Below are 27,792 nucleotides of genomic sequence, written 5' to 3' on the forward strand. Positions count from 1 at the left end.
ATAAAAGCCTTTCGTTGTCTCTGCTGAGTGCTTTGCTTCTTGGGCTCTGTACTCCCAGAGCTTATTAGAAGCTAAGGGTTGTCATGAAGTCGCTATGTTGTCATTTGTGACATACAGCCCCACCCCCGCAGACACCCAAGCTCACGGCTGTGCCTACCTATGGGCTTCCACCTACAACACCGGGTCGCCGGCAGGAAGCGGCTCTTGCCGGCAGCCCCGCCCCCCGCCCGTGTCCCCATCACAACACTGACACGTGCGCCCCGCTTCCCGCTCCCGCCCGGCCCCCGCCCGCCTCTGACGTCACCTCCCCGCGCTACCAATAGAAGAGGGCGCTGCCGGGTAGCAACAAGCGCCGCAGCCGGCGGCCAATCAGCGCGGCGCGGGGGTGGGGTCAGCGCGGCCCCATGTTACTTCCGTCAATAGTGCCGCGGCCTGCGTTCAGCGCGCTGCCGAGAGCCGTGCTGCCGCCGGCAGGTATGGGGGTAGGGGAAGGGATCGTGTGCGGAGTAGGAGGCAGCTGGGGCTGCTTGTGAGGGTCTCGCCAACTCGGTGGTTGCTGGGTGTGGGCAGACGTGGCGGGAGGGGGTTGAGAGAGGAGCTGCGGTGGCATGAAGTGGGGGGAATGGGCCGGTGTTGGGCATGAGGGGACGGAGTGCGGGAGGGTGGATGGGAGCCTGTGTGGGGGACTGGAGTGAGGGTGTATCGGGGGCTGCAGGAGGGTGAGAGAGCTGAGGTGAGCAAAGGATGGCAGCAAGGAAGAGGGGAGAAGCTTCAGGTAGGGAGTCTAATGAAAGGGAGGAGCATTTATCTGTGCTTCTTGGAAAATGGGTCTTGTACAGGCTGGGTGTCTTTAAATGGTTTTGGATAAGTAAGAGGTGCAGTTGGGGTGGGCGAGAGGAGAAGCTGAGTGGCTGAGTCAGTATTTTGCACTATAAGGTTTGATTTGAGGCAACCACTTGACGTGAAGAAATGTGGGCTGGGGATGAAGGCAAATCAGACTCTGACCTCTGAGTCATAGAGGCTGATAGGGCTGGAAGAACATCACCTGTCTGTAGCGTGAGTGTGAAGGTCCAGTTCCTACTGAAGATTGAGCTCCTGAAAAGGTAATGTTAGTGTTACAAGGAAGGGTGTGCTGTTGCACTGCTGGGAAACATGAGAGCATTGACTTGGTCCATCTGAGAATGACTTGGGTAGAAAGACTTTAAGATCCTATGGTCTTACTGTGAAATAACAAGAATGGTTTGACTCGTAATTATATGTTCTGGAGTATAGGGATATATACACAGAAGAGCCTTTCTCTAGTAGAGTGGCATAGTAATAGGATGTATTGCCACAATCATAAATGTCTTTGTAGTAGTGTTTACTTTTGTGATAAGTTGCCAATCTCATATTAAACAGAGCTCCTTTACAAGTGGATGGGTGTCTAGGGCAGTTAATCTCATGCTATACACAGGCTTCTGTGCTTTTCTTTCCATGCTTCTTTAGTGCGGCTCTTGTCTCCACTGTCCTTTTTGCCACCCACATGGGGGGAGGCTGTGTGTTGCAAAATGAAGGATTCTTGCTCCTCTTTGGCTTTAGGTGCAAGTTAAATGCAAGTAGTGTCTTCTGTTAAGCCCTTGTTGTTGAATGATGACAGTAGAATCATCTAGGTTGGAAAAGATCTTCAGGGTCATCAAGTCCAGTCATCAACCTGACCTACAGAGTTCTGTCACTAAACCATGTTTAGGTCAATAAGACCAGGTTATGCTCCATTAACTCCTTATGCAGTCTCAGATTATTTTTTTTTCTCCACACTAGTTGCTGTGGGAAGTTGAACAAATAGCTCAGTATCAGAACAGAAGTCCTTTTGAGTGTTAAAGAACCCCAAACCCTTATCCATACGAGCACCGTTTGAGAACTGCTCCTCAAGGGATACACTCTTGGTTTGTGTGATAGTGAGGCTGTGTCTTGGGCTAAGAATATCTGTGTTTTGGGGGGACACATCAATAGGTCAGTGTGTATGAGCCTCACAGAGACTGTCATCTTCCACAAAGTTCTTAAGTATAATCTGATCTTTTTAATAGCTTTTACTTTTGACTCTTAAAAAGATAATGTACTCAACATACTAGACGGTACTAGATAACAACCTTGACTTGTGTTGGGGAGGTTCAAGGTGGATACTGGGGAAAACAGTGGTAGTGCATTGGAACAGGCTGGGAATGGAAGTGGTGGAGCCACCATCACTAGAGGTTTTTGAGAGGTGTTTGTTGGTGTTGCACTGAATGGTGTGATTTAGCGGCATCATCATGGTGGGTGGATGGTTGGACTAGATGATCTTAGCGGTTTTTTTTCATCTGTTAATGTTTTTTGTGTGGAAAAATTACACGTATCTCCTTGAATCTATCTTAAGTACAGCTTTCCAAGACTTCTGGAGCAGGCGTTGGTGGTCTTTGTGGGTGTTCTTGTGGCTGCCACTCCTTTGAAAGCGCTTAATATCATTATTTGAAACACAGATGATAAAGAGATTTTACTCTGTGTTGAAACCTTCCGAAAGAAGACCATCCGTTTTCCAAATCATTCTAAAGGTCTGGAAAGTAGCACGTGTGCTGAAGCTTGTTATTTTAAATGCCTGTATGGCTCCACAGGAGGGAGTTTTATGTAGCACTCCTAAAACTACCTTTTACCAAGATTCAAGACTTTTTAAAGCCTACTAACAAGTCTGTTCTGGAAATCATGATTAGCTTTGGATTCCTGCTGCTGCCATCCTTTAGAACCAAGCTTTCTGTGTCTTCTTGTGGTGTTTTCAGGAAGCTTTTCCTTTTTATTTCTCTTACCCCATGAGCTAGTAAGAATATGCATTCTACCTTGCTGCAAGCATATCTTCTAAGTGTTTATTTCATTTTCCCAACAATTATTTCTTAGCTATTCTTAAAAAGATGTAGTTTTTTTTTCCTTCAACCTGTGTATATATATATACTATAGTTCTGAGTTCATTCTAGTTTTTAACTTGTTGGGGGTGATGAGGTATACCTATACCTGCTGACTAGAAATAGTTCATGTATCTCTAGACATAGTTCAAAATACTGTTTCTTCTGCTGCTGTTTTCTTAGTATCTTTCTGTTAGTTTTCTCTATTTCCATTTAAAAAAAAACAACAGTTGCTAATGTTGCTGGGTGTTGAAGTGCCTTAAGCGTCTTATTTTGCAATGTACTCATGAACACCCGCTATTCAAACAGTCATTGTAGAGACAAAAAGGTCTTAATTTCAGCCTAAAAGCGAGGTGTTCTAAACTAGTGGAAGAAAAACAAGTTTTTTTGAAGCCTATTGTGATTCCTAAATCACCAACAAGGTAGGGAAACAAATGCAGGTATGAATAGAGTTTGTGGTGGTTGGAGGGAAGGATCTGGTAAGCTTTGGAAACGATTCCTGTCAGGTTCAGAGGAAGGCTGGGATACAGATAGCAGGAAGACTTCTGTCAGTGTCAGCGGTGACAGCACACTTCATTTTCTGTATTATGTTGTGGGATGTTTCTTTTAATTAAAGAAAAAGGTCTCTCAGCTTGTATTTCATGAGGTTTTTTTCATCCTTCTGTTTCTTCTCCTACTCTAATTAATGTGTTGGATAGATGCTGGTCAAGAGTGTGAATGGATATGTAAGTACACAGTGATGTTTGACCAATCTGCCCTAATGTATTTCAAGTTGAGGTGCTAGAAAATGCATTATTATTATGAATGAAGCTGTTGGTGTTATATTTGAAACATGTTAACAGACAATGCTTGTTGCTCTGTGCGGTCTGCACATGAAATCTCTACCCAAACCAAGGATGGGATGTGTGCAGTGAATGGGAAGGAGATGGCAAAAAGCTGTAAGTTCAGGTTCTTTAAAGTGTTGAAGAATGCTTTCTTCAAATTCTTAGCATTTACATGTTAAAAGTGACCCTCTTTTTGGGGAAGAGCACTGCACTATGGCAGACCTGTGCTGACTTGCATCTGTTTCTAGGAAATTCAGTCATTAACAACTGATGTTATTCTGCAGTCTCCATTTGTCCTGTGTATGCAGGTAATAGCCTAGCTAGGGAGATGACCCTCAAAATATCCATTTGCCAAAATATATATATATAATATATATTTATGTACTGAAACATCATAGTATACAGTGTAGTGCATCTTGGTATTTAGAAGGCTTACCAGAGAAAAAAAGAATAAGTGGAGAAACATTGGTTTGAGCTCATTAGACATGAACAACCATTTAATTCAGACCTCAAAAATCAGTGGAGCCCCCTGCAATCTGCTCTGCCATGGTTAATTTTGCTTGGTTATCACCTCTTTTCGTGGACTACAGAAACTATTTCCCTTAAAGAGACTATGCAGCCTACTTCAGTCTGAGAAAAGCTGAAGTATAAGAGGAATGAGGTTAGGGAATCCAAAATGTACTTGAAATGTTGAATATGTTTAACAGCATGTTCTATAGAGAACTTTATTTCCACAATGTGACCGCTGCAGGTTTTTCAAAGTTAGAGAGCTGACATAACAAACTTTGCAGGTTTTATTAATGTTAAATACTACACCATCTTCTTGCTCCTTATAGAGAAACCATGCCATTTTTGGGCCAGGACTGGAGATCCCCTGGATGGAGGTGGGTTAAAACAGAAGATGGATGGAAGCGATTTGAACCTTTTGGAGCTGCACTTCAGGGTGGAAACAGTCAGCTTAATGACATCAGTCACGCTGTGTAAGTTATTGACTAATAATTCATGCAGAACGTTATTTTTACTTAATAGCAGGTGGGAAGGCAGCAATTGACTGAACTTGTGGTAGGTGATTTCTTTATGTGCGTGAAGCTTACAGATGCAGCTGTTTGCTTTGTTCATTTCTCCTATGGAGACTGTCCATCTTTCTGCTGTTACTTCAAGAGTTGCTTACTTTAGGCAGCTGAATCTTAATCTTAAGGAAAAAAAGAGCTACATAACATAAAGTGGTATCTGTAAGCTGAAGATGCAGCAAATGTGTTGAAACGTTACCTTGAAATGAACAAAGCATTTCTGTTGATTGTGTACTGGATCGGACCCATTTATGGTAGTCATATACTGCCTTTGTTCTAAAAGCATGACTCATTGTATTTTTATGACAGTTACCTAGTGCTCTATTTGTCCATATATGCCTCTGCAGAATGAGTGGTAACCATATTAGGTTGATTTAGAGGGAAATAAAGTAATATTGGTGGCAGGTGCCCACACACTGGTGTGATACAAATGGCTTTATCCAAACAGATTCCTGCTTTGTGTCTTTGCCAAGAAGTATTTTTTAGGGATAACGTTCTTGGTTATAAATTCCAGCTTAATGTGATCATAATGAGAAAAGCGAACATTCTGTGTTTTACTGTTAGTCCAGTAAATGATAGAGAAAGTAATCTGATCTAGTGGGAATTTACTGGCAAGCCAGAACTTGCTCTACTCATACTCCTGTGTTTTCTAAATTTGTGAAATGAACCTCAAGTGTAATCAAGCAGTGAAGAATTGCTATTGAGTTTGTCTCACAGAATCACAGAGAGATGAGATTGAGGAGACCACCTGGTATCAACTAATCCAACCCTGCGTGCTTCAGGCAAGGTCACTGAGAGCACGTTGCCCAGGATCACATCCAGGTGGCTTTTGGATTTATCTCCAGAGCAGGAGATGAGACCACAGCCTCTCTGGGCAGTCTCTCAAGATTTCTTTATGCCTTTACTTCCTGTGTTCATCTGTTACTGATGCCATTTGGGCTTTTTTCCCCCACACAGTCTGGCTGCCGTGGATATGAAAAACATTGGAAGAACTTTCAGTGTATATCTGAAGAAAAAGTTGCCTTAAATACTCTAGGAATAATTTTTCTTCTTTTGTAAATCTTTTATTGGCAGATGGAGTCTAGTTTTGATGTTTACTCGCACAGCTAATAAAGCTTTGTATTTAGTAGATTGCTTTAAAGAATATTTGGCAAGTATGACAGCAGTGATAATCATTTCTGTGAATATCACTGTAAACGAAGACTTTTTGCTTTTCTGATCCTAATAGTATGTTGATTTTTATTTTTTGGTCAATGTGTGCCAGTATATTTAGTGTCTACTGGTCTGTTTTCAGTAGTGCGTGGGGACAGGACTAGGGGCAATGGGCTGAAACTTCAGCATAGGAAGTTCCGCACGAATGTGCACAAGAACTTCTTTACGGTGAGGGTGACGGAGCACTGGAACAGGCTGCACAGGGAGGTGGTGGAGTCTCCTTCTCTGGAGATATTCAAGACCCGCCTGGACGCCTACCTGTGCGACGTGGTGTAGGGAGCCTGCTTTGGCAGGGGGGTTGGACTCGATGATCTCTAGAGGTCCCTTCCAACCCCTATAATTCTGTGATTCTGTGTGTATATATACATACATATGTGGAATCTTTTCTCTGAAGAACAAAATTAGACTGCTTTCACTGTTTCTTCAAGCAGAAGTATTCCATTTTTTCCTTAGTTTTGAGGGATCTTACTGTTGAACTCTCTGGGAATTGTATTGCTAGGAATGGATTTAAATAAAGTGCTTGAGAAGAGACCTGGTTAAGAATTAGGAAAAGAACATACATTTGGAAGGACCGGTCATGAAATGCTCTGGATAAAAAAAGTGTGGTATTGGGGATGTTGTGTAATTGGAATTTCTTAGGCTTGCTTGCCATCTTGTCAGAATCCTGAACTTGAGAATCACCCTGTTCTGCAACAGATGGCCTCATCTGTAGTAATTCCTCAGTTTTTCCATCTTATGTCTTCTACTTAGCAAAGAAAACCACACCATATCCCCTAGTCTTGTTTCTTTGTTGCTTCAGTATGTGCAGCTTTAAATGTATATTGTGTAAAACTAAACCGTGGTGTTCAAGTTGGTGGTACTTGGCATAATAGCATGACTTTGGAGTAATTTCACTACAGCTTGAGAACTCTGGATCTGTGAGTTAACTTTTGTTGCGAAACAATGATTGATGTCTATGCAAAATACTGGATAATTTAGGTAGGAAAGGACTTCTGGAAGCCATCTGGTCCAAAGACCCAACCCAAAGCAGGGGCAGCTGAGATTGGATTGGGCTGGCAGGGTAGTCATTTGTGCCTGTGGTGTCTTTCATCTGATTATCTAAGCAAACTGTGGTGTTAACAGAAGTTCTGTGAGCATTCGATAGGAGTCGTCAGATCTCAGCCAGCCTCAGGTAATTTTAGCATTTGACAAAGATATTGTAACTTTGTTTGGTACAGGCACTAAACTCAGGAGTTTTCTATATCTAGGTAGAGTACGTCTCCATAGGTAAAAACACCCATCCTTTGTCCGTGAGGAAGGAAGCAAGGGGCTGAAGAAGAATAGCTGCAGTTAAGATAGCCCTGCAAAGGCTTCTGGCCCAGAAGGCTGTTAAAATAATGTCATGAAACTACATTTTTGATAGAGTTGAAATTCTGGCATATTTTTTTTATTTAATGTGGAATATTGTAGTTTAAGCTGCATGTAGGACACGAGATCTTCTGTTTTTTAGAAGCTACAGAGCAATTTCTATGAAAAAGCTCTTCAAGACTTGAACGTAAGAACAGCTGCACACTGGCAGTATTAAGTATGTGTTAGAACCTTTCAGGTGCAGTTAGATGTTAGGTGTGGTGCTATGGTAACAACTGAAGTTATCATACGTGTAATGGCATAGGTAGCACTTAGCGTCCTTGACTTTGTTTAGCTGTATCTTGGCGGTTGGAGAGGTAGGAGTTGGTACTGGGAGTGGTGGCTTTGTTGCTGAACAGCCAGCCCTTCAAAGCAAGGAATAAAGAAAGGCAAATATTTGCTGGAGACCCGCCTGTAGTTCTGTCCTGTTCTTTCTGATAGCTGTGGGACCCTTACTTCCTTTCCAGTACGAGTCTGGAAACATGTGAACCCCTCACATTTTGCCTAGAATAGTGATAATTACTGATGCATAGGGAAGGACTCCACACAGAGTGAACAGTGAATTCCTCCTTCACAAGGAGATGAAGCCTCACGTGAGAAAATCCTCAAAGACAGTCAAAGTTTTGTCTCTGAAATGACACGAATTCCTGGGATGTCATGGCTGAACTTGGATATCAGACAAACCTACTTGAAATAGCCCTCTTTGCACTTCTTTATGTTAATTGACTGTTCTTATTAGGCTGCCTTGCTTGTTTGTCTGATACTAGAGGAAATGTCTGGGAAGGAGAGAGGCTTTAAATAACTTCAGATAGGTTACTGCTCTAAATTGCTTTCCAGGGGCTCTTTCTCTCCAGGAACTAAAGTAGGAATTGTGCCAGATAAACCTTCCTGTTCTAAAGATGGCCTTTCTCAATGCTTCCTGCCCTGCCTGGCTCATTGCTCTGGGTTTGTGTGTGTATTTCTGTTCTGCCTGAACTGTAGGCAGAACATCAGCCTGGATCTCAGTGACTTGTATCTGACGTTAGGGTGATAAAGCTGGAGGCTTTACCAGAGAGTGCTGGGCTCTATTTCCAATTTTGCAACAACTTTTCATGGGATGTGGTGATATAGTTAATGTTAAAATGTAATTGTTTGAGTGAACTTAAAGATTTCTGTTAGGAAGGCTTCTTTGGGCAGGGGGGGTAACCTACCACAGAGCACCAAAACTAAAAACAAATAAACTGGAAGGTTAGAACACAACATAATCCAAATAAGTTGTCAGTGTTCTACTTTCATTGGTTGCCAGTGTCTTTTCTCTGGACTCTTTTGCAGTCTGACTAGATGTGATATGTGACAGTGTTGCATAAAATATGGAAGTACTGGTGTCTATGCTTTAAATACGTTCAGTCATAATTTCATGCTGAGGGCTTAGTTTAAGCTTTACCTTAATTAGAGGTGTGTTGCTTTCTTGTTTTTTGTTTTGTTTTTTTATTTTTCAGGGTTTAAACTTCAGGGGAAAATTCCTATTTCTGAGTCTTCTAAACTCATCAGTATCATTAAGCTGAGCTCATTAGAGCAATTAAACTTTTTGTGCAGTGTTTAATCATTCTTCTTAAAAGATGGCTCAGATATGAGAACTGCAACTTTGTAAGCTAGTAGCAGTAGACTAACATGGTTTTTGCCATTTAATCCCTTACTACAGGTTACTTTTGCATAAACCACTGACCTTCAGTTTTAGCATTAGGGTTTTGCTGGTACAATTTGAACCTCAAACTGATGTTGCTAAATAGATTCAACAGGCAAATCCAGATCTTAAGAAAAGTGATGAATGGAAAAAGTGTTGTATGCTGCTTTCTTGTTAAAAATGATGATGTAGAAATAAGTCTTATAGTTAAATTTCACTATGCTATACCCTGAGTTATTCTAGTTATCAGCATTTAGTTATCATAGTTATCTAGTTATCAGCTATTGCCTCTATGTAAAATATGCGCTCATTATCTGGATTGCTGTGTGTTCATTATCTGAATTGCTGTTCCTTACAGTTTTCTCTGAAAATGGAAAGTGAAACCTTATCTGTATGTAGCACAAGTAGAGTTTTTACATTCTAATGTTCATCTACATTAAACTTATATGAAAAATATCATTGGTACAGTCAATTTTCACTGTCAGGTTATGTAATTCTCTCTCAGAAGTGACAAAGCTATAGCTGGTTGTCCCCTGGAAGAGCTAGGGGTCACTGCATGGTTCTGGATGCCCTGTGATATCTGCTAACACAGTATGATAACGCCTAGGTCGTGGGCAATGATGTGATTTATGCATTTAAGAGATTTTCCTTATTTTTTTCTCACTAAAATTGTTAGTGGTTAGAAGAAAGAGGCCTTTTTGCTGTTTCTTTTTTTTCCCCACCCTTGTGTGGTTGTCCAGTAATTTTGTGCTGATTTTCACCTGTGTGCTGCAGTTTTGTGTCCATTTTAAATTGTGACTTTTGTATCGTGGGACTTAGCAGATAGCCAATCATTCAGCTACTACTGTCTCCGTAATAGTCTGTCTTAAATATCACTAATGACTTAGGTCATTAGCTACTGAGAAAATACATGTATCAAAGTGATTAAATGCATATGAAATTCAGCACTCTGTGGAGAAAAGAACATAGCAGCATTTATTGTGAGAGAGGCTGCTTTCTACCTTCAGGTAGACAGCCAACATTTTAAAAACACTTTTTTCTTCTACCAGGCTTTTTAATGTGGAGAATTATAAGCTCTATGCGGCTAAGGTGCTTAATTACTGCTGTTCTAATTATGTCTTTATTTTAGTATCTTAACTGGTGATGGTGATGATGAAATGTACGCTTCTGAGGATTGTGAATCTGCAGCCAAGAAAAGGAAGAAAGATCATTGTAGGAACAACACGGATTCACAGTGTAAGTCTGAGTTATTTCCCTTTAGACTGTTGTAGGTTCAAAGAAAAATAGCCATTCATATATAGGATAGTCTTCTAAATTATGTCCATCTCTGTACTGGCATCAAGTCCTAATGTCAGGAGTGATGTATATTATTTGAACTGTAGCATTGGTCATCTACTGTGAGATTTACAAAGGTTCAAAGGTAATTCAATTAAGAACAGCAATTCCCAATTAATAAGTATTGAATGCAAACTGCTGTTCTGCTTTGTGGTCTATTTTTAGATGAAATTCTTCTGGCTGCTTAGGAAAAGTCATTGCTTACTGAAGCAGCAGTTTTATTTTCAATTGTTTCTATGTCTGCTTACAGAAATACCCCTGGAATTAGTTCAGGAGTAAAAATATTTTGTCATAATGCTTTTAGTGAAGGCTTTGTATTGAATTTCCTGAAAAATATCTTTATTGGAATATCAAATCTATTCCTGTTGATTGCTGTTTATAAAAGAGGACCTGTGTTTTAGGTTGCAACTGTGTGTCAGCAAGTAAAGTACTTGAAATAGAGAGGTTGGTAGAGTGAGTAGAAGGAAAAAAAAGTTGATAGCAAACCATGGAGGCTCCTGGTGCATTGATCTCAAAATGATTTTTGTCATTTGTACCTTCTGAAATTAACAGATTGTCATAAAGGAAGCTTAAAGCATCCTCCAGCTTGCCTGGGTTTAGAAAGTATTTCAATATACTGAAGCAGTTGTATGTAAGAGAATGTTCACTTGACAATGTATTTAGACTGTTGAAAGGTCGATGTAGAAATTGCCATTATGGATCTTGCATAGTTGGCTTTCCTGCAGGAATCTTAAAAAACAATAGGTTAGAGAATTAGAACCTTCAATGATAAAAGGCTGTGCATTTCTATTCCCTCCTGTGCTAAGAAGCCTCATGGACTGAAAAGTATCGGGGCTTGTAAGAGAAACTGACTGGTTTTTTTTGGTACACAGTTAAAAATAAATAAATAAAAGAAAAAAAGCTGTGCTACATCTGCTGGTGGTCCCAGTTCCTGTTTGATGTGTAATGTTGTTTAACTTGAGTGTTTTAAAGTATGTCACTTCTGAACATTTGAAGCTGTTCTTTTCAGCTCTGAAAAGCTTGCCTCACCAAAATTGTTCCATCTCCTCTCTTATTAAGCATTTTATTGAGGATGGTCTGTTTTCTTCCAAGTCTTCCTGGAATGTACTATCTCAAACAGAAGTCTAAAAGTACTTTTGTTTCTATTTCAGGTTTTTATCGTGAAAATTGGATCTATGTTCATAAGGAAAGCACCAGAGAAGTAAGTCCTGCATACTCTGGGTCATCAGTTTGTATAGTCTTTGTGTTTTAATGGCAACTCTCATATTAAAAAATATATATGTATGTATGTGCATTTTCAGTTGTACTTAATGCTTTCTTCATTGGTAGCTGAAGTGAGACAAGGAAGCAGGTAGCAAAGTCACTTTTGTGTATGCAGGTTCTTCTGCTAAAGAAGTGGGAACTTGGGTGTAGGTTTAGGGTCACTTATGCCAAAACACACTGCCTAAAACCACTCATTGCTATCCCTCATAAGGTGTATGTTGGGACAATTTTTCCTCCCCTCCCCACTTGTACAGAAGTTAGTTGTACTTTTGATATTTGACTATTTGCTTGTATTTCTTGCCAGTTCCCGGAGTGGACAAAATATTTTGTTGTTTGAATTAACTTGTTCTTGTCTTCTGATAATTGACTCTCCTCTTTACCTGTTTTCCTTTGGTTCTTTTAAAAGGGATGATTTCTTATAGTCATTCTTGAGTCCTATGCACAAAAAATTAGTGGCATAGTAGCCCTAGACTTTATCAGCTTTGTGACCATATAGGGACATAATAGATTCTCAAAACACTTTGTACCAGCGTGGGCAATGATTATGAATTTCTGGTCTTGCTATCAAGCAATATTACCAAGGTACTTGATAGATCCAAATAACCCATCTGTTTTCATATACCATGTGGTATAGGTACACTTATGTTGTGTGGCAGTGTTTTTTTTCATAGACCATGTTGTTTGATGGGGGGGGGGGGGGGGGAGAGGTTGTTCTGTTCTGTTTGCTTTTTTCTACTTCCAGCGTTTATTCCTTTTCTCAGAGACATGGCTATTGCACCTTGGGAGAAGCTTTTAATCGCCTAGATTTTTCAAGTGCAATTCAGGATATCAGAAGGTTCAATTACGTGGTGAAAGTAAGCTCCTTTATTTTTTATACTTTTGTTGACAGATGTGTTTGTTGATATGCCCATGTGTAAAAAAAACTTGCACTGACAGGCATGTGTAAAATATCCTGTGTATATATGTTTTTTGAGTGTTAGACAATTCACCTATGTTAAAATCCCGTGTGACCAAAATGTATTCCAGCAGTTTTATTGGAAGTTGCCTTTTACAAATAATTTAGTGGGTTGAAGTCTATAGGAACACTTACTTACATTGTGTTAATGCCATGATTCTTTCCCCTTGCACAGGCCTTTTCTCTGTTTTAACTGTTTTTTGTGGGGACAGATCTAGTCTTGAGAGCAGGGGGTCTGCAACTATGAGTGTAGACAAGTCCTATCATCACTGAACTTCCTAGATGCCTGCCTACTTGAAAATGTTTATTCTGTGAGATTTTGATCTGTCCTAAGCCTCAATTTCTTTCATTTGACTTGAGATAATGAAGCATCTCACATTTTGAGTTTCCTTAAGAGCTGGGTCAGACATCAGAACAGAATTCAGCTCAGAGGTGAGGCTTGCAAAAAAAAAAAGGTAGTATTCAGAACTTGAAAACACATAAACCACCATTAAATGAGCCTATCAGGAGGACACCTTAACTACTGGATCATAGAGTATTTTGAGAGAAAGCACATTTTCCACCTAACTTTGTAAAAATGATTGTATTACGCCTCCAGAAAAACATAAGGTGTGGAACCAGAGGAAATAATGCAAAAACAATCTCCTTCTAGGCTAGTGGTTAGGATACTTGCCTGTTTTATTCCCCTCCAGTTTAAGGCCACTGTACTTTAATGTTGCTCTGCGAGTAAAGACAAGAACCTTTCTTTCCCAGCATTTTCAGTAGCACAGATAGGAAGAAAGGAGGTGGGGAAACTAGACATGAACCATGTTATAAATGGTGTCTACCTTGAGTGTCGCATGTGAATGATAAGGTTCATAGAGTCTCAGAATTGAAGAGGCTGGAAGGGACCCCCAGAGATAGAGTCCAACCCCCCTGCAGAGCAGGCCCCCTGCAGCAGGCTGCACAGGTAGGTATCCAGGTGGGTTTTGAATATCTCCAGAGAAAGAGACTCCACAAACCCCCTGGGCAGCCCATTTCAGTGCTCAGTCACCCTCACTATGAAGAAATTCCTTCACATATTGGTGTAGAACTTCCTACACTCCAGTTTATGGCTGCTTCCCCTTGTCCTGTCCCCACAGACTGCTGAAAAGAGCTTGGCCATGTCCCTTTGACTCCTACACTTAAGATATTTACAAACATGAATAAGATTGCCTCTGAGTCATCTTCTTTCAAGGCTGAGCAGACACAGGTGTCTCAGCCTTTCCTCATAGGGGAGATGCTTCAGGCCCTTTATCATCTCTGTGGCCTTCTGCTAGACTCCCTCCAGTAGATCCCTCTCTTTTTTGTACTGGGGAGCCCAGGACTAAATGTAGTACTCTAGGTGAGGCCTGTCCAGGGCAGAATAGAGTGGGAGGAACACCTCCTTTGTCCTGCTGGTTATGTTCCTTTTAATGCACCCCAGGATCCCATTGACCTTCTTGGCCACCAGGACTCACAGCTTGATTAACATGCTGGCTATGCATGAACACAGTGACGACCAGATTTCTGTGTGGTGGTCTGCTTTTTGCATTCAAGACAGAAAGATAAAGTTGTATTTTTGTTTTAATTTGTTACATACCAGCTCATACTGAGTATCTCTGCTTGGATCCCAGATTGTCAAGGTCATCCATTTTGAAGCTCCAGCAAGTAACCACCTTCAACCATTGTCTAAAGTTAATACAGGTGTTTGTTCAAGACCCTGTTAGTCTCGGTGGAGAGAGGAGTTTTTCCTGTACTTGTTATGCTGTAATAGTTTTTTAGCTTTCAAATGATTGATGTGGATGGCCTTATCAGAAAATGTTTCTATTTGGATAAACAGCTAATCCATTTGACATTATGATCTTGAGACAATGTAAGACGCAGCTATGCACGTATCACAAGAGTTAACTTGTTAGTTCCTTGTCCTCATGCACCTGCTAAAATCACCTGAATCCTTGTATATTAACTTTCACTGAAAATATCTTCATTGATATCAGCTGGGTGGAATTTTTCTTGGATTTGATCTGCAAATGTGACTTCTTTTAAATAAGAGAAATGTGCATACTTGCTTGCATGGGTAAACTGCCAGAGACATCTAGGTGTTCTCTAACCTGTTAATCGAATTTAAAGGCCCTGAAAATACCGTGAGAGAGGTCCTGACATCTAGTCTCAAAAACTATAAAAATAGATTAATTGTATTTAAATAAATCAGGAGTTGCTTTTTCCTTCCGCAGCACATAATGCTTTGTCAGGGAGCATGTGGAGAAGCCAGAAGGAGCGTTATTAAATCAGGGAGATAGCAGGTGTATTCTCTCCCCCTCCAAAGGAAGAATTAATGTTGAGTGTAGAGTCAAATCAGTGTTTTGAAAATTTAGATACAACATATTCTTTGGCAGGTTTAGTCTTTGTTCACCCTCTGTGCCAGTAGTTGATGCTCTCCTACAAAGCATAGCTGTGCAAGCTCGTGTTTAGAGTACTCGGTGGGGAATTGCAGTTTCTACTCCCTGCTTTCCATTCCTGATGTATTGAGAACTTTGAGCAATGTTATGAATTGCAGTTGCAGAACTTAGTGGTAAACTTTTAAACATTGCAATACTATTCTAATATTGAGACCTTTTGATCCTTAGATGTTGTTGTTGTTGAAGGGGCAATCCTTATCAGTTTCTAAACCAAATCAGCAGAGATGTAAGGATGGAAAAGGGCCTGCTTCTAGGAGTTAGAGCTTGATATTCGTGTGTGGCAAGAACTTCATCCACTCTGGTTTCTTTCCTGTAGACTATTCCCACTGTTCTTAATATTCTTCTGACTGCAGCATTTCCAGAAAGAAACTGTTTATGTTAAGGAAAGTTACCAATGCAATATATGAATATTGTTCATTCTTAAATTACTGTGGTTTCCTTTACTAGGAACTTGAATGTAGGAGGGATACAGCAGCTTCACCTTTCCCTTTAGGTGAGATAGCACGTTTACCTCTGCGAGCAGGAAGTAGCATATTAGGATATCATGCCTGAGTTTAGCCAGTGTGATGGTTGACTCAAACTGGAAGTCTGGTATCTGAAATCAGTTCAGAGGAATGTTCCTGACCACTGAATCTGTCAGGAGAATCAGTACTCAACTGCATTGTTTTGCAAGTTCACAAGTACAAATTTTCTCCATTGTTTCATTACAGTTTACAAAGATCAGATCTCATGTGCTCTATGGTAGAGACGTATGCTTGTATTTGTATAATGTTTTGAAAATACACCTCTCAGTGAGCTGGTCACAGAATGCAAGTACTAATGCCTAAAGCTTCCTGCATTTATCCTACTTTTGTTTTCTCAATTTCATAGTTCCATTTTTGTGAAATACAATTGCTCAAGGTTGTTAGGAGTGAATGCATGTTCTGAATGTGCCTGATCTTTTATTCTAAAGTCTGCTGTCTTTTAATTCTCTGTCACAGCTTTTGCAGCTAATTGCGAAATCCCAGCTAACATCACTGAGCGGTGCAGCACAGAAGAACTACTTCAGCATTTTAGACAAAATTGTGCGGAAAGGTAAACTGATATTCTGGTTGTTCAGATGCCGTAGAAGTACCTACCATCCAGTTTGAATGACGTGGTTTCTCTGTTATTGAATTATGTGTTGAAACAGATGAGTGAAGTCAAAGGCCAGCTAAATTCTGCACAGAAACAAACTATTGTCTGCTATTAAATTATAGTCTTTATGAAATGTGTCATTTGTTAGATGAAACAGCTGTCATAAGCTTGAAAAACAATCATATTACTAATGTGCCTGATGTACTGAGGTCTGAAGTACATAGCTGACTATGTATAGTTTATTTTAAAAAGTTATCCCATAATACTTAGCAGGTTTTTGTGGTAACCACACAAAGTGGCAATATCGTACTGTCAGCTATGAACAGAAGGAGTTTGAATCTATAAGTTATGTGGTGTTGAATTTGCTGAATGCATAGTATGTAGTTTTAATCAAGTTTTCTTGTGATTTTTTTTTCATTATTTACGTTGCTTTTATGGAACAGCATTAATGAATGTCAGAGAGAGGATGAGGGCAGCTATTTTCACACAAGCAGTTATCTTGAGTTAGCTTAAGCTAATTCTATTGGCTTGGTAACTGAGATAACAAAAAATTGTACTTTGTTTTTCTAGTCATGGAAGACCATCATAATCCACGATTAATCAAAGATCTTCTACAAGATTTGAGTTCCACTCTCTGTATACTGATCAGGGGAGTAGGAAAGTCTGTGCTGGTAGGGAACATTAATATTTGGATGTGCCGATTGGAAACTATCCGCTTGTGGCAACAGCAGCTAAAAAACCTTCAGATGAACAAGGTATGTTGTTAAGTGATGCCTGTAGAGGAGAGAGGAGATGAGGGGAGAAAGTACATTAAACATGGATGTATGAATTTAAGTGAACAATACTTCAAATACATCATAAAAAGATGAGCTCAGCAGAAAGCAGAAATTTCTCTAGCAAGTAGCTTGAAGTGATGAGGTAAAATGAGTCACTAACGCTTTGAGAGACAGAAGGCCCACTTCACATCATTGTTGTTTTTTCCTTAGTTTTGGAGAAGTAATGATTACTAAAATGGAAAGAGTTCCTAGTATTTTAATAGGTTTTTCTCTGATGAGGGCTGGTATAATGGCTATACTACTGTTTTCTGGCTACTGTATAGCTGTAATTCTTTTCCTCATCCAGAGAATGTTAAAGATGTTTCTTTAGATATTCAGGTAGAGCTGACAAAATCTAAGTTTTTGATTCCTAAGTAAATGTTCTAGCACTAAAAATGCAAACCTAAAGTGAGTTTTTGATATGGACCAGGAAGAGACAAAGCAGAACATAGAAGTAACAGTTCTATGGCTTTATTTGTTAGCACAGTTGCTTTTTGTGAGGAAAGGATAATGATTTTAGCATCTGGACTGTGATCATGCAGCTTTGAATCAAGTATGTGGTATAAACTCTTCCAAGTTTTTGTTGGGTTTTTTTGTGTGTTGTTTGTGGGAACTTCTGAAGATAAGCAGGAGACTTGTGTTTTCAGGCTTGACCTTCACTTCCATGAGAAATGCTCCAAGATGTTGCATGTAACAGCTTTCATCTTTGAAGCTGCTGCATGTGCTGGGCATCTGAATAAGTCAGCAACTTTAGAGCAGGAAGAAAAGAAATGAGGAGCCTGATCTCAGCAGTTCTCTTGTGCCAAGCAACCAAATCAGAGTTTGAGATGCTACAGTACTGTTACTACTTTCCAGCGTGCCACTTCCATCTGAGCTGTTCTACAGCGGTTGAAATAACTGTTAAGAGATCTTGCATTTGCAGTGCTCACATACTCCTGAGCACAATGGTAGCCCCAGGGATGTTTATAATAGATGACAGTGTGGAAAGCTCCATCTGTAAGTGAGATGAATGGTTGTGAAGTAAACAGATGTAAACTAGAGGTTGCTGGAGTTCAGTTGCAGTGGGGCCAGCACTCCCTGGTAGGGCAGCTCCACCAGGTGGGGCCAGCAGCCTCCATCCTTCGCAGGGCCTCCAGTGCTCTCTAGTAATATCGGTTCCAGGGAAAACAGTGTTCTGTCATTTTTTGTCAAGAAGCTCATCCCTTAGATTCAGTCATGCATGAATTATGCTTACCCTGTAGAAGAGAACTTTTAGCAGAGGTGTAGGCTATTATGGAGAACCTTCTCAGTGCTCTGATCTGTCTCTTCTTACAGAACTGCTTGTTTGTGTTATCAAGAGAGCTATCTCCAGACTTGAGAAATGAACTTAGATTATGAAGATAGATGCAGAAGAAAGCTTTCTTCTGTTTTTCTACTCTTCAGTCCTATATTTTGTACAGTGTTCTGTATTCCTCTTAAGAGAAACTGACATGCTGTTTCCTAATAAAAATGGCAAAACTTATTATCCTATAATTACTTCAAACCTTTTAAATCTAGTAACCAAGTTATCACATGACTAATCTTAGATGCTGCTCAATGGTATTGTACAAGTAAGAGCTGAGGTATCTCTAAGGATTTTATTTGTACCTTTTATTGTCAAGTTTGTTTTTTGCTAAGTTTTCAACTCTTAATTCTAGCAAGTCAACGATGGTCTTACACTCAGTGATCTTCCTCTACATATGCTGAGTAACATCTTACACAGATTTTCTGATGGCTGGGACATTATTACATTGGGTCAAGTGACACCAACTTTGTACATGCTCAGCGAAGACAGGCAGTTGTGGAAAAAACTGTGCCAGTACCATTTTGCAGAAAAGCAGGTAATAATCATCTGCACCTTTGCTGTGTGATATACATGCGAAGTGTGACTGAAGTATGAGAGCATGTGGAAATACTGCTTGTTTTCTGTTTGTTTCTTTAATGTGATTGGTCTGAAAATTTGTTCTCAACATGTCTGAATTTAGGGTAGCTATTCACTCTATCCCAAGTCTTTTTTTCTATCCAGTCCCAATAAATGTGGTAGAGGTGTTGCCCTGCTATTTTCAGTACTTAGAGTAGAATTTGTTTTACTTAATCAAGGTAGGCAGACAGAACTGATTGCTTGGATGTGAAAATATTGTCTCTTATAGATTGTATATCGTCTCTTATAGTGTAATAGATTGAATTGTTACCATGTGGTCAGTGACTGGCAAATTAATTACAAGTATAGTAGAAAAGGTACTGATACAAACTCTTACAGTTCACCCTAGTAAGAGTTTTAGGAAGAAGAGAAACTTTAGGGTGAGCATAATGGAAAATGTGGTCAAAGGCCAACTGAGGGGGTGGGGGGTGAATTCAGGCTGAATGTAACAGTTTGATGTATTTTGAGGTTAGGTGAAGTAAGGTGTTTTGAACAGTGACTATAGTAGTTGGGAGAGGAACCTGTCACACTAAGGTAACACTGGGGAAAAAAAAATCATATAAGCATGTCAGCATAATGAACACTTCTGCACAGCGTTGTCAGTGCATTCCTAAATATTTTATGTTACTAATACAATAGGGGAGGGGAAAAAAACAACTTTGAATCAAATGCTGCTTTCTCTGAGGATTGTGGTACCTTAATAGCTACAGGGTAGTGTTAGTGGAACAGACTGCTCAGGGAGGTGGTATTGTTGTTGCTGACCCTGAGGATGTTTAGGTACATCTACCCTTTCCTTGAGGACAGTTGGTGTGGTGGCCTTTATTGGCGTGAGTGGACAGTTGAATTAGATGATCTTAGGTGTCTCTTTTAACCTTCATGCTCCTTTGATTCTCATTCCTGAAGTGTTTTTAAAGAAAGTATGAGATGAATTTATGCCTCTAAATACTGTTTTTATTATGCACTTATTGACAATTAGAACCATTACTGAGTTAAATCAGCTGTGTGTGACCTACTTTTTCTTTGCAAATGTCTATTCCTATTTTTAGCTTCAACTTCTTTGTGACTCGGTATCTTGCTACTTTTCAGAGACATATGATGTCAGATCATTGACTTCAAAGAATTCCAATTATAACACTTCAGCTTCTTTTCTTAGTCCTTTACCTGATGTGACTGTTCTTTTAACTATTTTAAAGGAGTGTATTAATTTCATGTTCAGTTTTGTAGGCATTTGATTCTGTCAGAGAAGGGTCACATTGACTGGAAGCTGATGTACTTTGCACTACAGAAATACTACCCAAAAAAGGAACAGTATGGAGACACCTTGCATTTCTGTCGACACTGTAGTATTCTGTTTTGGAAGGTAAGATCTTTGAAATACATAAGCAAAAATAGATTCAAACAGTTCCTGATGATTGCCTGAAAAGGAAAATAAGATCACCTTATCAAGTTCCTCATATGAAATGTGATCAGCCAATTCATGTGTAACTTCAAGTAACACATAAAGCTTTGATATGAAACTGGTATTGAATTCCAGACTTGTTCTTTATTTAGCATTTTTTTTATGATATCTGATAGCCTTAATGATCAAAAATTACAAGGGAGACCATCATGTGGAAAGAGCTGCGGTCTGTATTGCCCTGTATGTAATATTATGCAAAGCTGCTGAAAACTTGTATGGTGTGACATTCTGTTTCCTAGTGATGCCGTGGTAGTCAATGGAAGTGTGCAATAACTTAATCCTGTAGCATTCTTGACACACTGGTATAAAACCGAGTATCTTTGTAGTCTTGCTTCTGTCCCATATGTAACCCTGAGGAATGTTTGAAATCTGAAGTGCATTTTAAGTTGATCTTGGTGATGACTGTGAAGCATGTTCTGTCTTGCAGGATAATTTTTGTGTTGTAGGGCACTTTCCTATTTTGCTCTTGTGTGAACTGATAGTTCTGCTTTTACTTCCTGTATATGTACCATTATTGAGCCTTAGGCAGGTGTCTTTAATTTTGCAGCTCAGAGGCCACATACAGGTAGTGCAAGTGAGTGGGGGAAAATAAGAGTAAGAAACAGTTCAGTCTTGAAATATTCATCTTCTGATTCACAGGAATTAGTTACTTTTGTCCCCTTTCTGTAATTTTGTTGCATGTCGGTGTTAAGCTTTATTTTCTGTATAAATAATGAGGCTGCTGAACAGGATAAGCTACATAGTAATAGCATGGTACTATGTTATTTTATATTTGAGTACTCTTGATACCATGGGAGCCCTCCCAGTAGGTCTTAACGTTGCTCAATATTGTAGGGCATGGGTGCCCAATCTTTTGTCTTGCCTAGGCTGTGCTAACATCAGAGACCTCATAATAGTAAGAAGCAGTGAATCTCTGCAGACAGATCTGTTTTCCTTGACTGTTCCAGTTCATTGCTGGCACAGTAGCATTTTCTCTGTGGGTTTATATTTTTAATGAAACAACAGAATGAGCTGTTAAAGGTACTTTGGTTTGAGAAGTACCTGATTATTGACTGCCTTTGCAGTACTGACTGAGAGATCTGGAGACAAGTCCTGGAGGTCTGGATAAGTCTTAGGTACTGTGTGGCTACAGATTGATTTTTTGGATGGTTCTGGAACAGGTGGTTTGGGACTGAATTATTACACTAAATATGGAAAGCAAATAGCTTTCTTTGTGAGATTCATTGATCTGATTCATCAGCCTCTTAGAGGAGGCATTGAAGAGGGCTGGGACAAATGGTTTGGGTGGCTTAAGGATGTGCCATGTGAGGAGAGGGTGGAGAACACCACTTCAGAAGAACATGAGAGCCTGCCACAAGGACAGCCAAGCAAGGGAGTGATTTGTCCAAAGAAGTTGTGCAGTTTCCATCCTGGAACATTCTGAAGACTTGACTGGATAAAAGAACAAGCTGGTCAGATAGCAGAGCTGACCCTGCTTTGAGAAGACTGAACTGGAAACCTCCAGGCCCAATTATTCTCTGAGCATGCATTTGGTTTTTGCTTCCCTACGTCTCAGGTTCTAAGCCTTGTCTTGAAAGCAATACTTGAACAGGCTGAAAGATGGTTGAAAGAACTGATTTCTGCACAGTTGGTACATTTATTGGCAGAGATGATGAAAGGTTAAACCACTGGTCTGAAAAGCCATTCTTTGAACATGAATGGAAAGCCAAGTGCAGAGGCACGATGATGACATGAATGGACTTCTATCAGTTCTAGCCAAATTCTGTGCTAGGTGACATTATTTCTGGCTTTACCAAATCATTTAAGCTTTAGTATCATGCTTTATTAAGCAGACTATAAAATGAACTACATCAGCTGCTCATATGCACTGCTGTAATGTACACACTTGTTTTCAGCTGAAGCTTTTATTCTTAAATACTACTGGATGTATAACGAAAGAAAAACCTTAAAAGAACAAGCCCTTTTGAAAGAGGGGAAAGTAGCAAGCTTTGAATCTTGAATCAAGTGAAAACTACATTATTCAGGTAACTTATAATGTAAAATCTTAGGTTTTTTTTCTTTGTTTCACTTGAAATCAGACAGCTTTTGCTTTCAAGGGCATTCAGAGGAACGTCAGGCAATCCTTCTCAGGACTGCAATTGCTTTCCCTCTCCCCCACCCCCCTCAGTCAAGAACAAAGCAAAACACTGGAGTTGTTGCAGAGGAAAATCCTGCAGGATGAAGATGATTAGAATTTCTTTCCACTTGAACGTATTAAAGCTAAGCAGGAATATGACTGCTCTCCATGAAGTCCTAGAGACAGAAGGGGTGAATAAATATTGCTCCACCGGGAGGTTATTTAAGCTAAGGGGCAGCATTGATATAAAGTTGAAGAAACCAGCCACAGGTGAGCTTATTCTTGAGGGCTAAGTTTCTAAGATCCAAAGCAGCAAGGTTGTAAGATAGCCGTAGGTAGGCTTGTGCTTTGTTGCTGAGAAGAATTATTCATCAGTTTATGACATTGATAATATAATACAGATTCTGACAACAAGAGAAGGCTAATTAAGTTCAACCCAGGATATTCTTCTTGTCTTTCATTTTGTGTCCTTTGAAAGAAAGCCTTGTGGGGGAAAAGGGGACTGAAGACTAGTGAACTGAATTGGCAAGCAGTTGGAGTAGGGAAGCTGCAGAACTATGAACAAACTAATTAAGACTGATACTGTGCTTTTTATGTATAGTATTTATATGGATGCTATTATATATACTATTGTGCTATTTCTTCTTCAGTTTCACCAGGTAACTTTGCCATTGTGAGTAATGTTATCTTCTTAGCCAACCCAGTTTATTGTAGCCATCTCTGGGGTAGCTGTAGAAGTTGGAATACCTTTTGTTTTTTAAATACTTCCAGCTTTGTGTAACAGTGTAATTGTTTTCTGTAAGTGATGTTTCATGCTTGGTTTCAGTCTTCCTTAGGGTTTGTGCTGATTTTTAGCTTCCTTAACTGCTTGTGATTTGCCACAAGACAAGTTTTAAGTGGTACATAAACCTTAGCCTTGGTAAACCTTAACTCTGCTTCTTTTACTTTATGGCTCTCCTTCCTGCTTCCTTGTTCACGATCTCAAAGGACTACCATCTTGCTTTGTTACTCAAGGTATTTCTTTCATGTCCCATCTGTTTTCAGTGCTCACTGGTCTGTAATGCAAATACCATGTTCATTTCTATTTGTTTTGTATTTATTTCTGTTTACCGGGAATGCTTTCTTCATGTCCCTATTAGATAAGGCAGTGCTGACTTTCATTCTGTTTCTTTGTAATCTTTATTTTTTATCACTGCTGTATTTACTGCTATTGCCATTAAAACTGAGGACTGTTACTCAACATCTAACGGAAGTGCCATGTGTTACTGAGATTCACTAAGAAACAGTCTCTCACCGTTGATTTTTGTTTGTGTTCCCTTATGCATTTAATTCAGTATTGAAATCTGAAAGCAGTAACACAAACCTCAGAAGGTTCCTTTAAACAAAGGTACTAACATAGAATAGAATCCACGTGGAATGCTGTAGTTACACATACTCTTATGAAAGAGTCTCTCTGAAAAGAAATTCCCAAGACAGGACACACAGGACTGGAGAAGGTGAGGGAAGCAATTAATAATGTTTTCTCATTGAAGAGATGGTGGAAATAATTACTCAGAAAAGGAGTAGCTTTGAAGTTGTCATGGGAGCTTCATGATTTGCAGTTGTGATTAAAATCAGAGGAAGAAAACAATTACACTCCTCAGTAAACGTTCTTCCTGGTGAATACTTCTGTTACAGCTAGAACTGAATTCTAAACTAAGCAGATATATTGAAAGTCAATCTGACTTCAACACTGATAACAATAATTAGTAAACATAATTTCAAAGGAAAGAGCTTTTTGGAGAGAGAAATGCACGTGAAGACGAGATGCTTATGATCCTTCTTTTCCATCCACATCGCTTTGCTTCTGTAGAGTTGCGGTTTCCATTTTTAATAACCTACTTTGGTTCTTTGTGTTTGTTTTTTTTAATGGATATTACTATCGGATCTAGATAGATAGATCTTATGGTAGAAACCAGGGGATTCTAGTCCTACCCATGACAAGATACCAGATCTCATTGTTAGAGCAGGAGACATTGGCAACTACCATTGGGAATCTTTCTGCCACAGCATCTCCCTTCTGTGCAGATCTTATCTCAAGATGAGCAGAATTAGTGCTACCTTTCTCATCAGTATCTTCCCTACATGGGCAGACCCAGCTGGAGTCTGGAGATCTATTGTTGGAGATCTACTGGAGATCTATTTGTTTTCTTTTTCTTCTTTCCTCCATTAATCAAGTGAGCAGCTGGCTCTTAAATGATACCAAAGCAAGTATTAAGAGAAGTGGAAGGATGAGGAGATATTGCATGGTATTTTCACATAGTCAGCTATGTTTTAATGAAAAAGCACAGATAATAAATGGATGTATGGAGTAACCATCTCCATTGGAAAAGCGGAGGGCTTTTTTGAATGTATACTTGGCCTACTGCACTGCAGTGTTGCAAAGCCTGTGGAAGGGAGCATGGCATCTTTAACAGAAACTTACGTGAGGAAAATACTACACAAATGTTCAATTTCCAGGTTCTTTCCTTCTGTTAGCAAAATTGTATGTAATTTCGTTTCCCATGGAAATAGAAGAAACGAAGATTTCAGAGGTCTTTGATCTCCTTACTGTAGCTTTCTGGCCCTATGTGGTAAATTTATCAACACTGGAAAAGGGGGAAAAGCCTCTAAAAACCTGGAATGGCAATTTCTGAGCCTTACAATGTCAAGATATTTGTTTAATCTCTATCTAACTTTGAACTGTGTGGGAACATCTCATTACAACTCAATTTCATTTCTGTAGAGGGTTCCATCTAAGGTGCAAAACTGAATATTCCATTATGAATTATGATGGAAAAATAGACAATTGTGTTGGGTTTAAGTTTCCAAAGTATCAAAGGAAACACAAGGTTTGGTGAACTTGTATTGAGAAAGCCTTCCCATTTGACACTGCCATTTGAAAAACCAGTGAAGAGGAAAACTGCCCTTTCACTGTGCTACAGAACACAATCTCTAGCCTTAAACTAATGGCTGTACCTTTCCCAGGCTGTATAAGAAAGCTGTAGTTTAAGTCATCATACCTCAGGTTGAAGCTGACCCAACTGCTTGTGAACTCAGCCTTCCATAGGGCAGCTCTCTTCTTTTTTTATTGTATGAGATTCCACGTCTTTCCTTTACCCTTCTTTAAGGGGGCTGTTGCCCTTCACTTAGAAATCAAGGAGTGATTTCCCTTGAAGTAGTGGCTGATTTCAGATTAGAGTCAGATTAGGTTCACAGAAGCGACTAGGTCTCTAAATAGCATTTAATAAAGTGTATTCTTTTTCCTACTCCAAGAGCTCTGACTCAAGCTCTGTTTTTGAAGGGAGGAGAGTGGGGGTTTTTTCTTCCTGAAACCTGAAGTTGTCTCATAATACCACAGTCAAATGGGAAAGGCCTGTTTTCATAAGAGTTGAGTGTAAAAGTTGTGTGCATGCGTGTATATATCTTTTCAAAGAGCGAGTTACTGAGAAAGCAAGCCCCTGTCGCTTTGTGTACGGTGTGAATAGCTGCACGTTGCTAAATGTGACTTTTTGCTTTCCTTTTTATAATATAAAAGAACGGAGGGATCGTGGGTATGAAGAGAGCTCATGTGTTCTCCTTCATTTTTGCAGGATTCGGGACACCCCTGCACAGCCAGTGACCCAAACACCTGCCTCACGCCGGTGTCTCCTCAGCATTTCATTGACCTCTTCAAGTTTTGAGATGCTCAGTAACTGCTCTCCTGCGTTGTGGTCTTTCTTTTGGGTTATGTTTCCTTTCTGTGAGGAGCTGGGCAGGATGTGTTGCGCTCTTTATGCAGTGTGTTTGTTTTGTTGTGGCTCTGATAAAGGTGGGGAGCTTATCAGGCAGGTGTGCTTGGAGTGTTGTTCTGCAGCAGAAAAGAGCTGAGGAGACGACATGGGGGGAAAAAAATCTTTGAGAAAATCTATTGGTGGTTCTAATCTTGATTTTTAAATCCATTTTGATGCCTTAATAATTGGTTAATACGATGTGAGGGAATTGTGAAGATATCATGGAGTTAAACTATACTTACAGGACCAAATGACTTCTGTTGTTGCTAATTCTTCTTCCTTTAAGCCACCGTTTTCAAAACTCCTCCATATAATTTGCGCCATTATAAAAAGTAGGCTAATAATTCTCTTGGACTCGAACCAGTTACCAACAAGGCATTAATCATTGTGAGCTAGTGAATAAAATGTAGCTGTTGTTGGACATATAAATAGAGGGAATTGACCAATTTTTATATCTGCGTTATGCAAAAAAATATTTATTTTTCTTAAGAGGACTTTATTAAATATGTAACCTATCTCAGCATACTCCATAACTGAAAACAGATGGGGCTACTGGAAAACGACTTCTGTGCTTGTTGCTACAGCCTTCCTTTATACTGCTCAGTACGTCTACAAACGCAACTGCATCGATTCATCTTCTAAGAAGAAGACGGCATTACTGGAACCTAATGAGAATGGGGTTGTCCATTCCTAGGCTGCGGCAGGACACGGTGTGACAAACTGAGGCTTTAACCTGACTTTGCAAGCTGTGGGAAGTCCTGGAAGCCAGTTGGAGCAGGAGCACCTTCTGCTGGGTTAATCAGGGAAGAAATTCCCCAGGAAGCATCTTGTTCTAGTCTGTAGTGCAAAAGGAATTGCTGAGCTCAGAGAGGGACAGGAAAAAGAATTGCAGGAGTTTTGGTTTTCTTGATGAAATTTAACCAATAAAAGGAAACGTACGGAAAAATAAAATGTATTCTATTCTGCAGTTGCTTGTTCTGAATCCAGTTTTGCACGGTGTAATAAATCGTGGCTTTTTATTACTTCAAATCTGTCTTGCATAGAGATGAACCCATTTGAATTTAATAGTAAGACTTTCCTATATTCTGCTCCTGGTAGTAATTGGTAATGGAATGAGAATGAAATGCAAGTAGTTCAAGTACTGCTGCTTTCCAGTGACGATTGTATCAGCATTTGTTCAGCTAATGGGATGGACAGATTGTTATTAGGCTGAGCAAGGAGAAGAGAATATTTATATTCTTGGGAGATAGTTTTATTCACTGAAATTTCAGGTGTAGATCACTCCTAGCTACTGAGTTTGCTGATATGGGAGATATGTAGTTTATTTTCTTCCTGTTGAGCTGTTTGCTGTGGTTACTGTAACTTTAAATTGTGCCATCCATTCATAAGAGTGCTGCAGGCCTTGCAGCTGTTCAACCTGCTAAGAGGAAGCTGCAGCTCCTATTTGCTCTTACAAACAGCTTTCCTGCCAATGGACGGATAT

At 39.7% G+C, this 27,792-nt stretch overlaps 1 protein-coding gene across 2 annotated transcripts; it reads left to right on the plus strand.

Annotated features, from left to right (window-relative positions):
- Positions 1 to 364: 364 nt before the first annotated feature.
- FBXO25 (F-box protein 25) lies at positions 365 to 27,276 on the plus strand. 2 transcript variants are annotated; one of them, XM_072333031.1, is made up of 11 exons: positions 365 to 474; positions 4,567 to 4,710; positions 10,191 to 10,297; positions 11,548 to 11,597; positions 12,421 to 12,513; positions 16,054 to 16,147; positions 16,760 to 16,944; positions 18,681 to 18,863; positions 20,160 to 20,303; positions 23,506 to 23,532; positions 26,130 to 27,276. In XM_072333031.1, exons 2-11 carry the CDS (start codon positions 4,574 to 4,576, stop codon positions 26,217 to 26,219), a joined length of 1,110 nt encoding a protein of 369 aa, XP_072189132.1. In that variant the 5' UTR covers positions 365 to 474; positions 4,567 to 4,573; the 3' UTR covers positions 26,220 to 27,276. The 2 variants fall into 2 exon arrangements, with proteins under 2 accessions (XP_072189132.1, XP_072189133.1); XM_072333032.1 differs by lacking the exon at positions 23,506 to 23,532.
- Positions 27,277 to 27,792: the final 516 nt, after the last annotated feature.

The sequence above is a fragment of the Excalfactoria chinensis genome, chromosome 3 (genome assembly GCF_039878825.1).
Source record: "Excalfactoria chinensis isolate bCotChi1 chromosome 3, bCotChi1.hap2, whole genome shotgun sequence".
In the NCBI taxonomy this organism is placed as follows: domain Eukaryota; kingdom Metazoa; phylum Chordata; class Aves; order Galliformes; family Phasianidae; genus Excalfactoria; species Excalfactoria chinensis.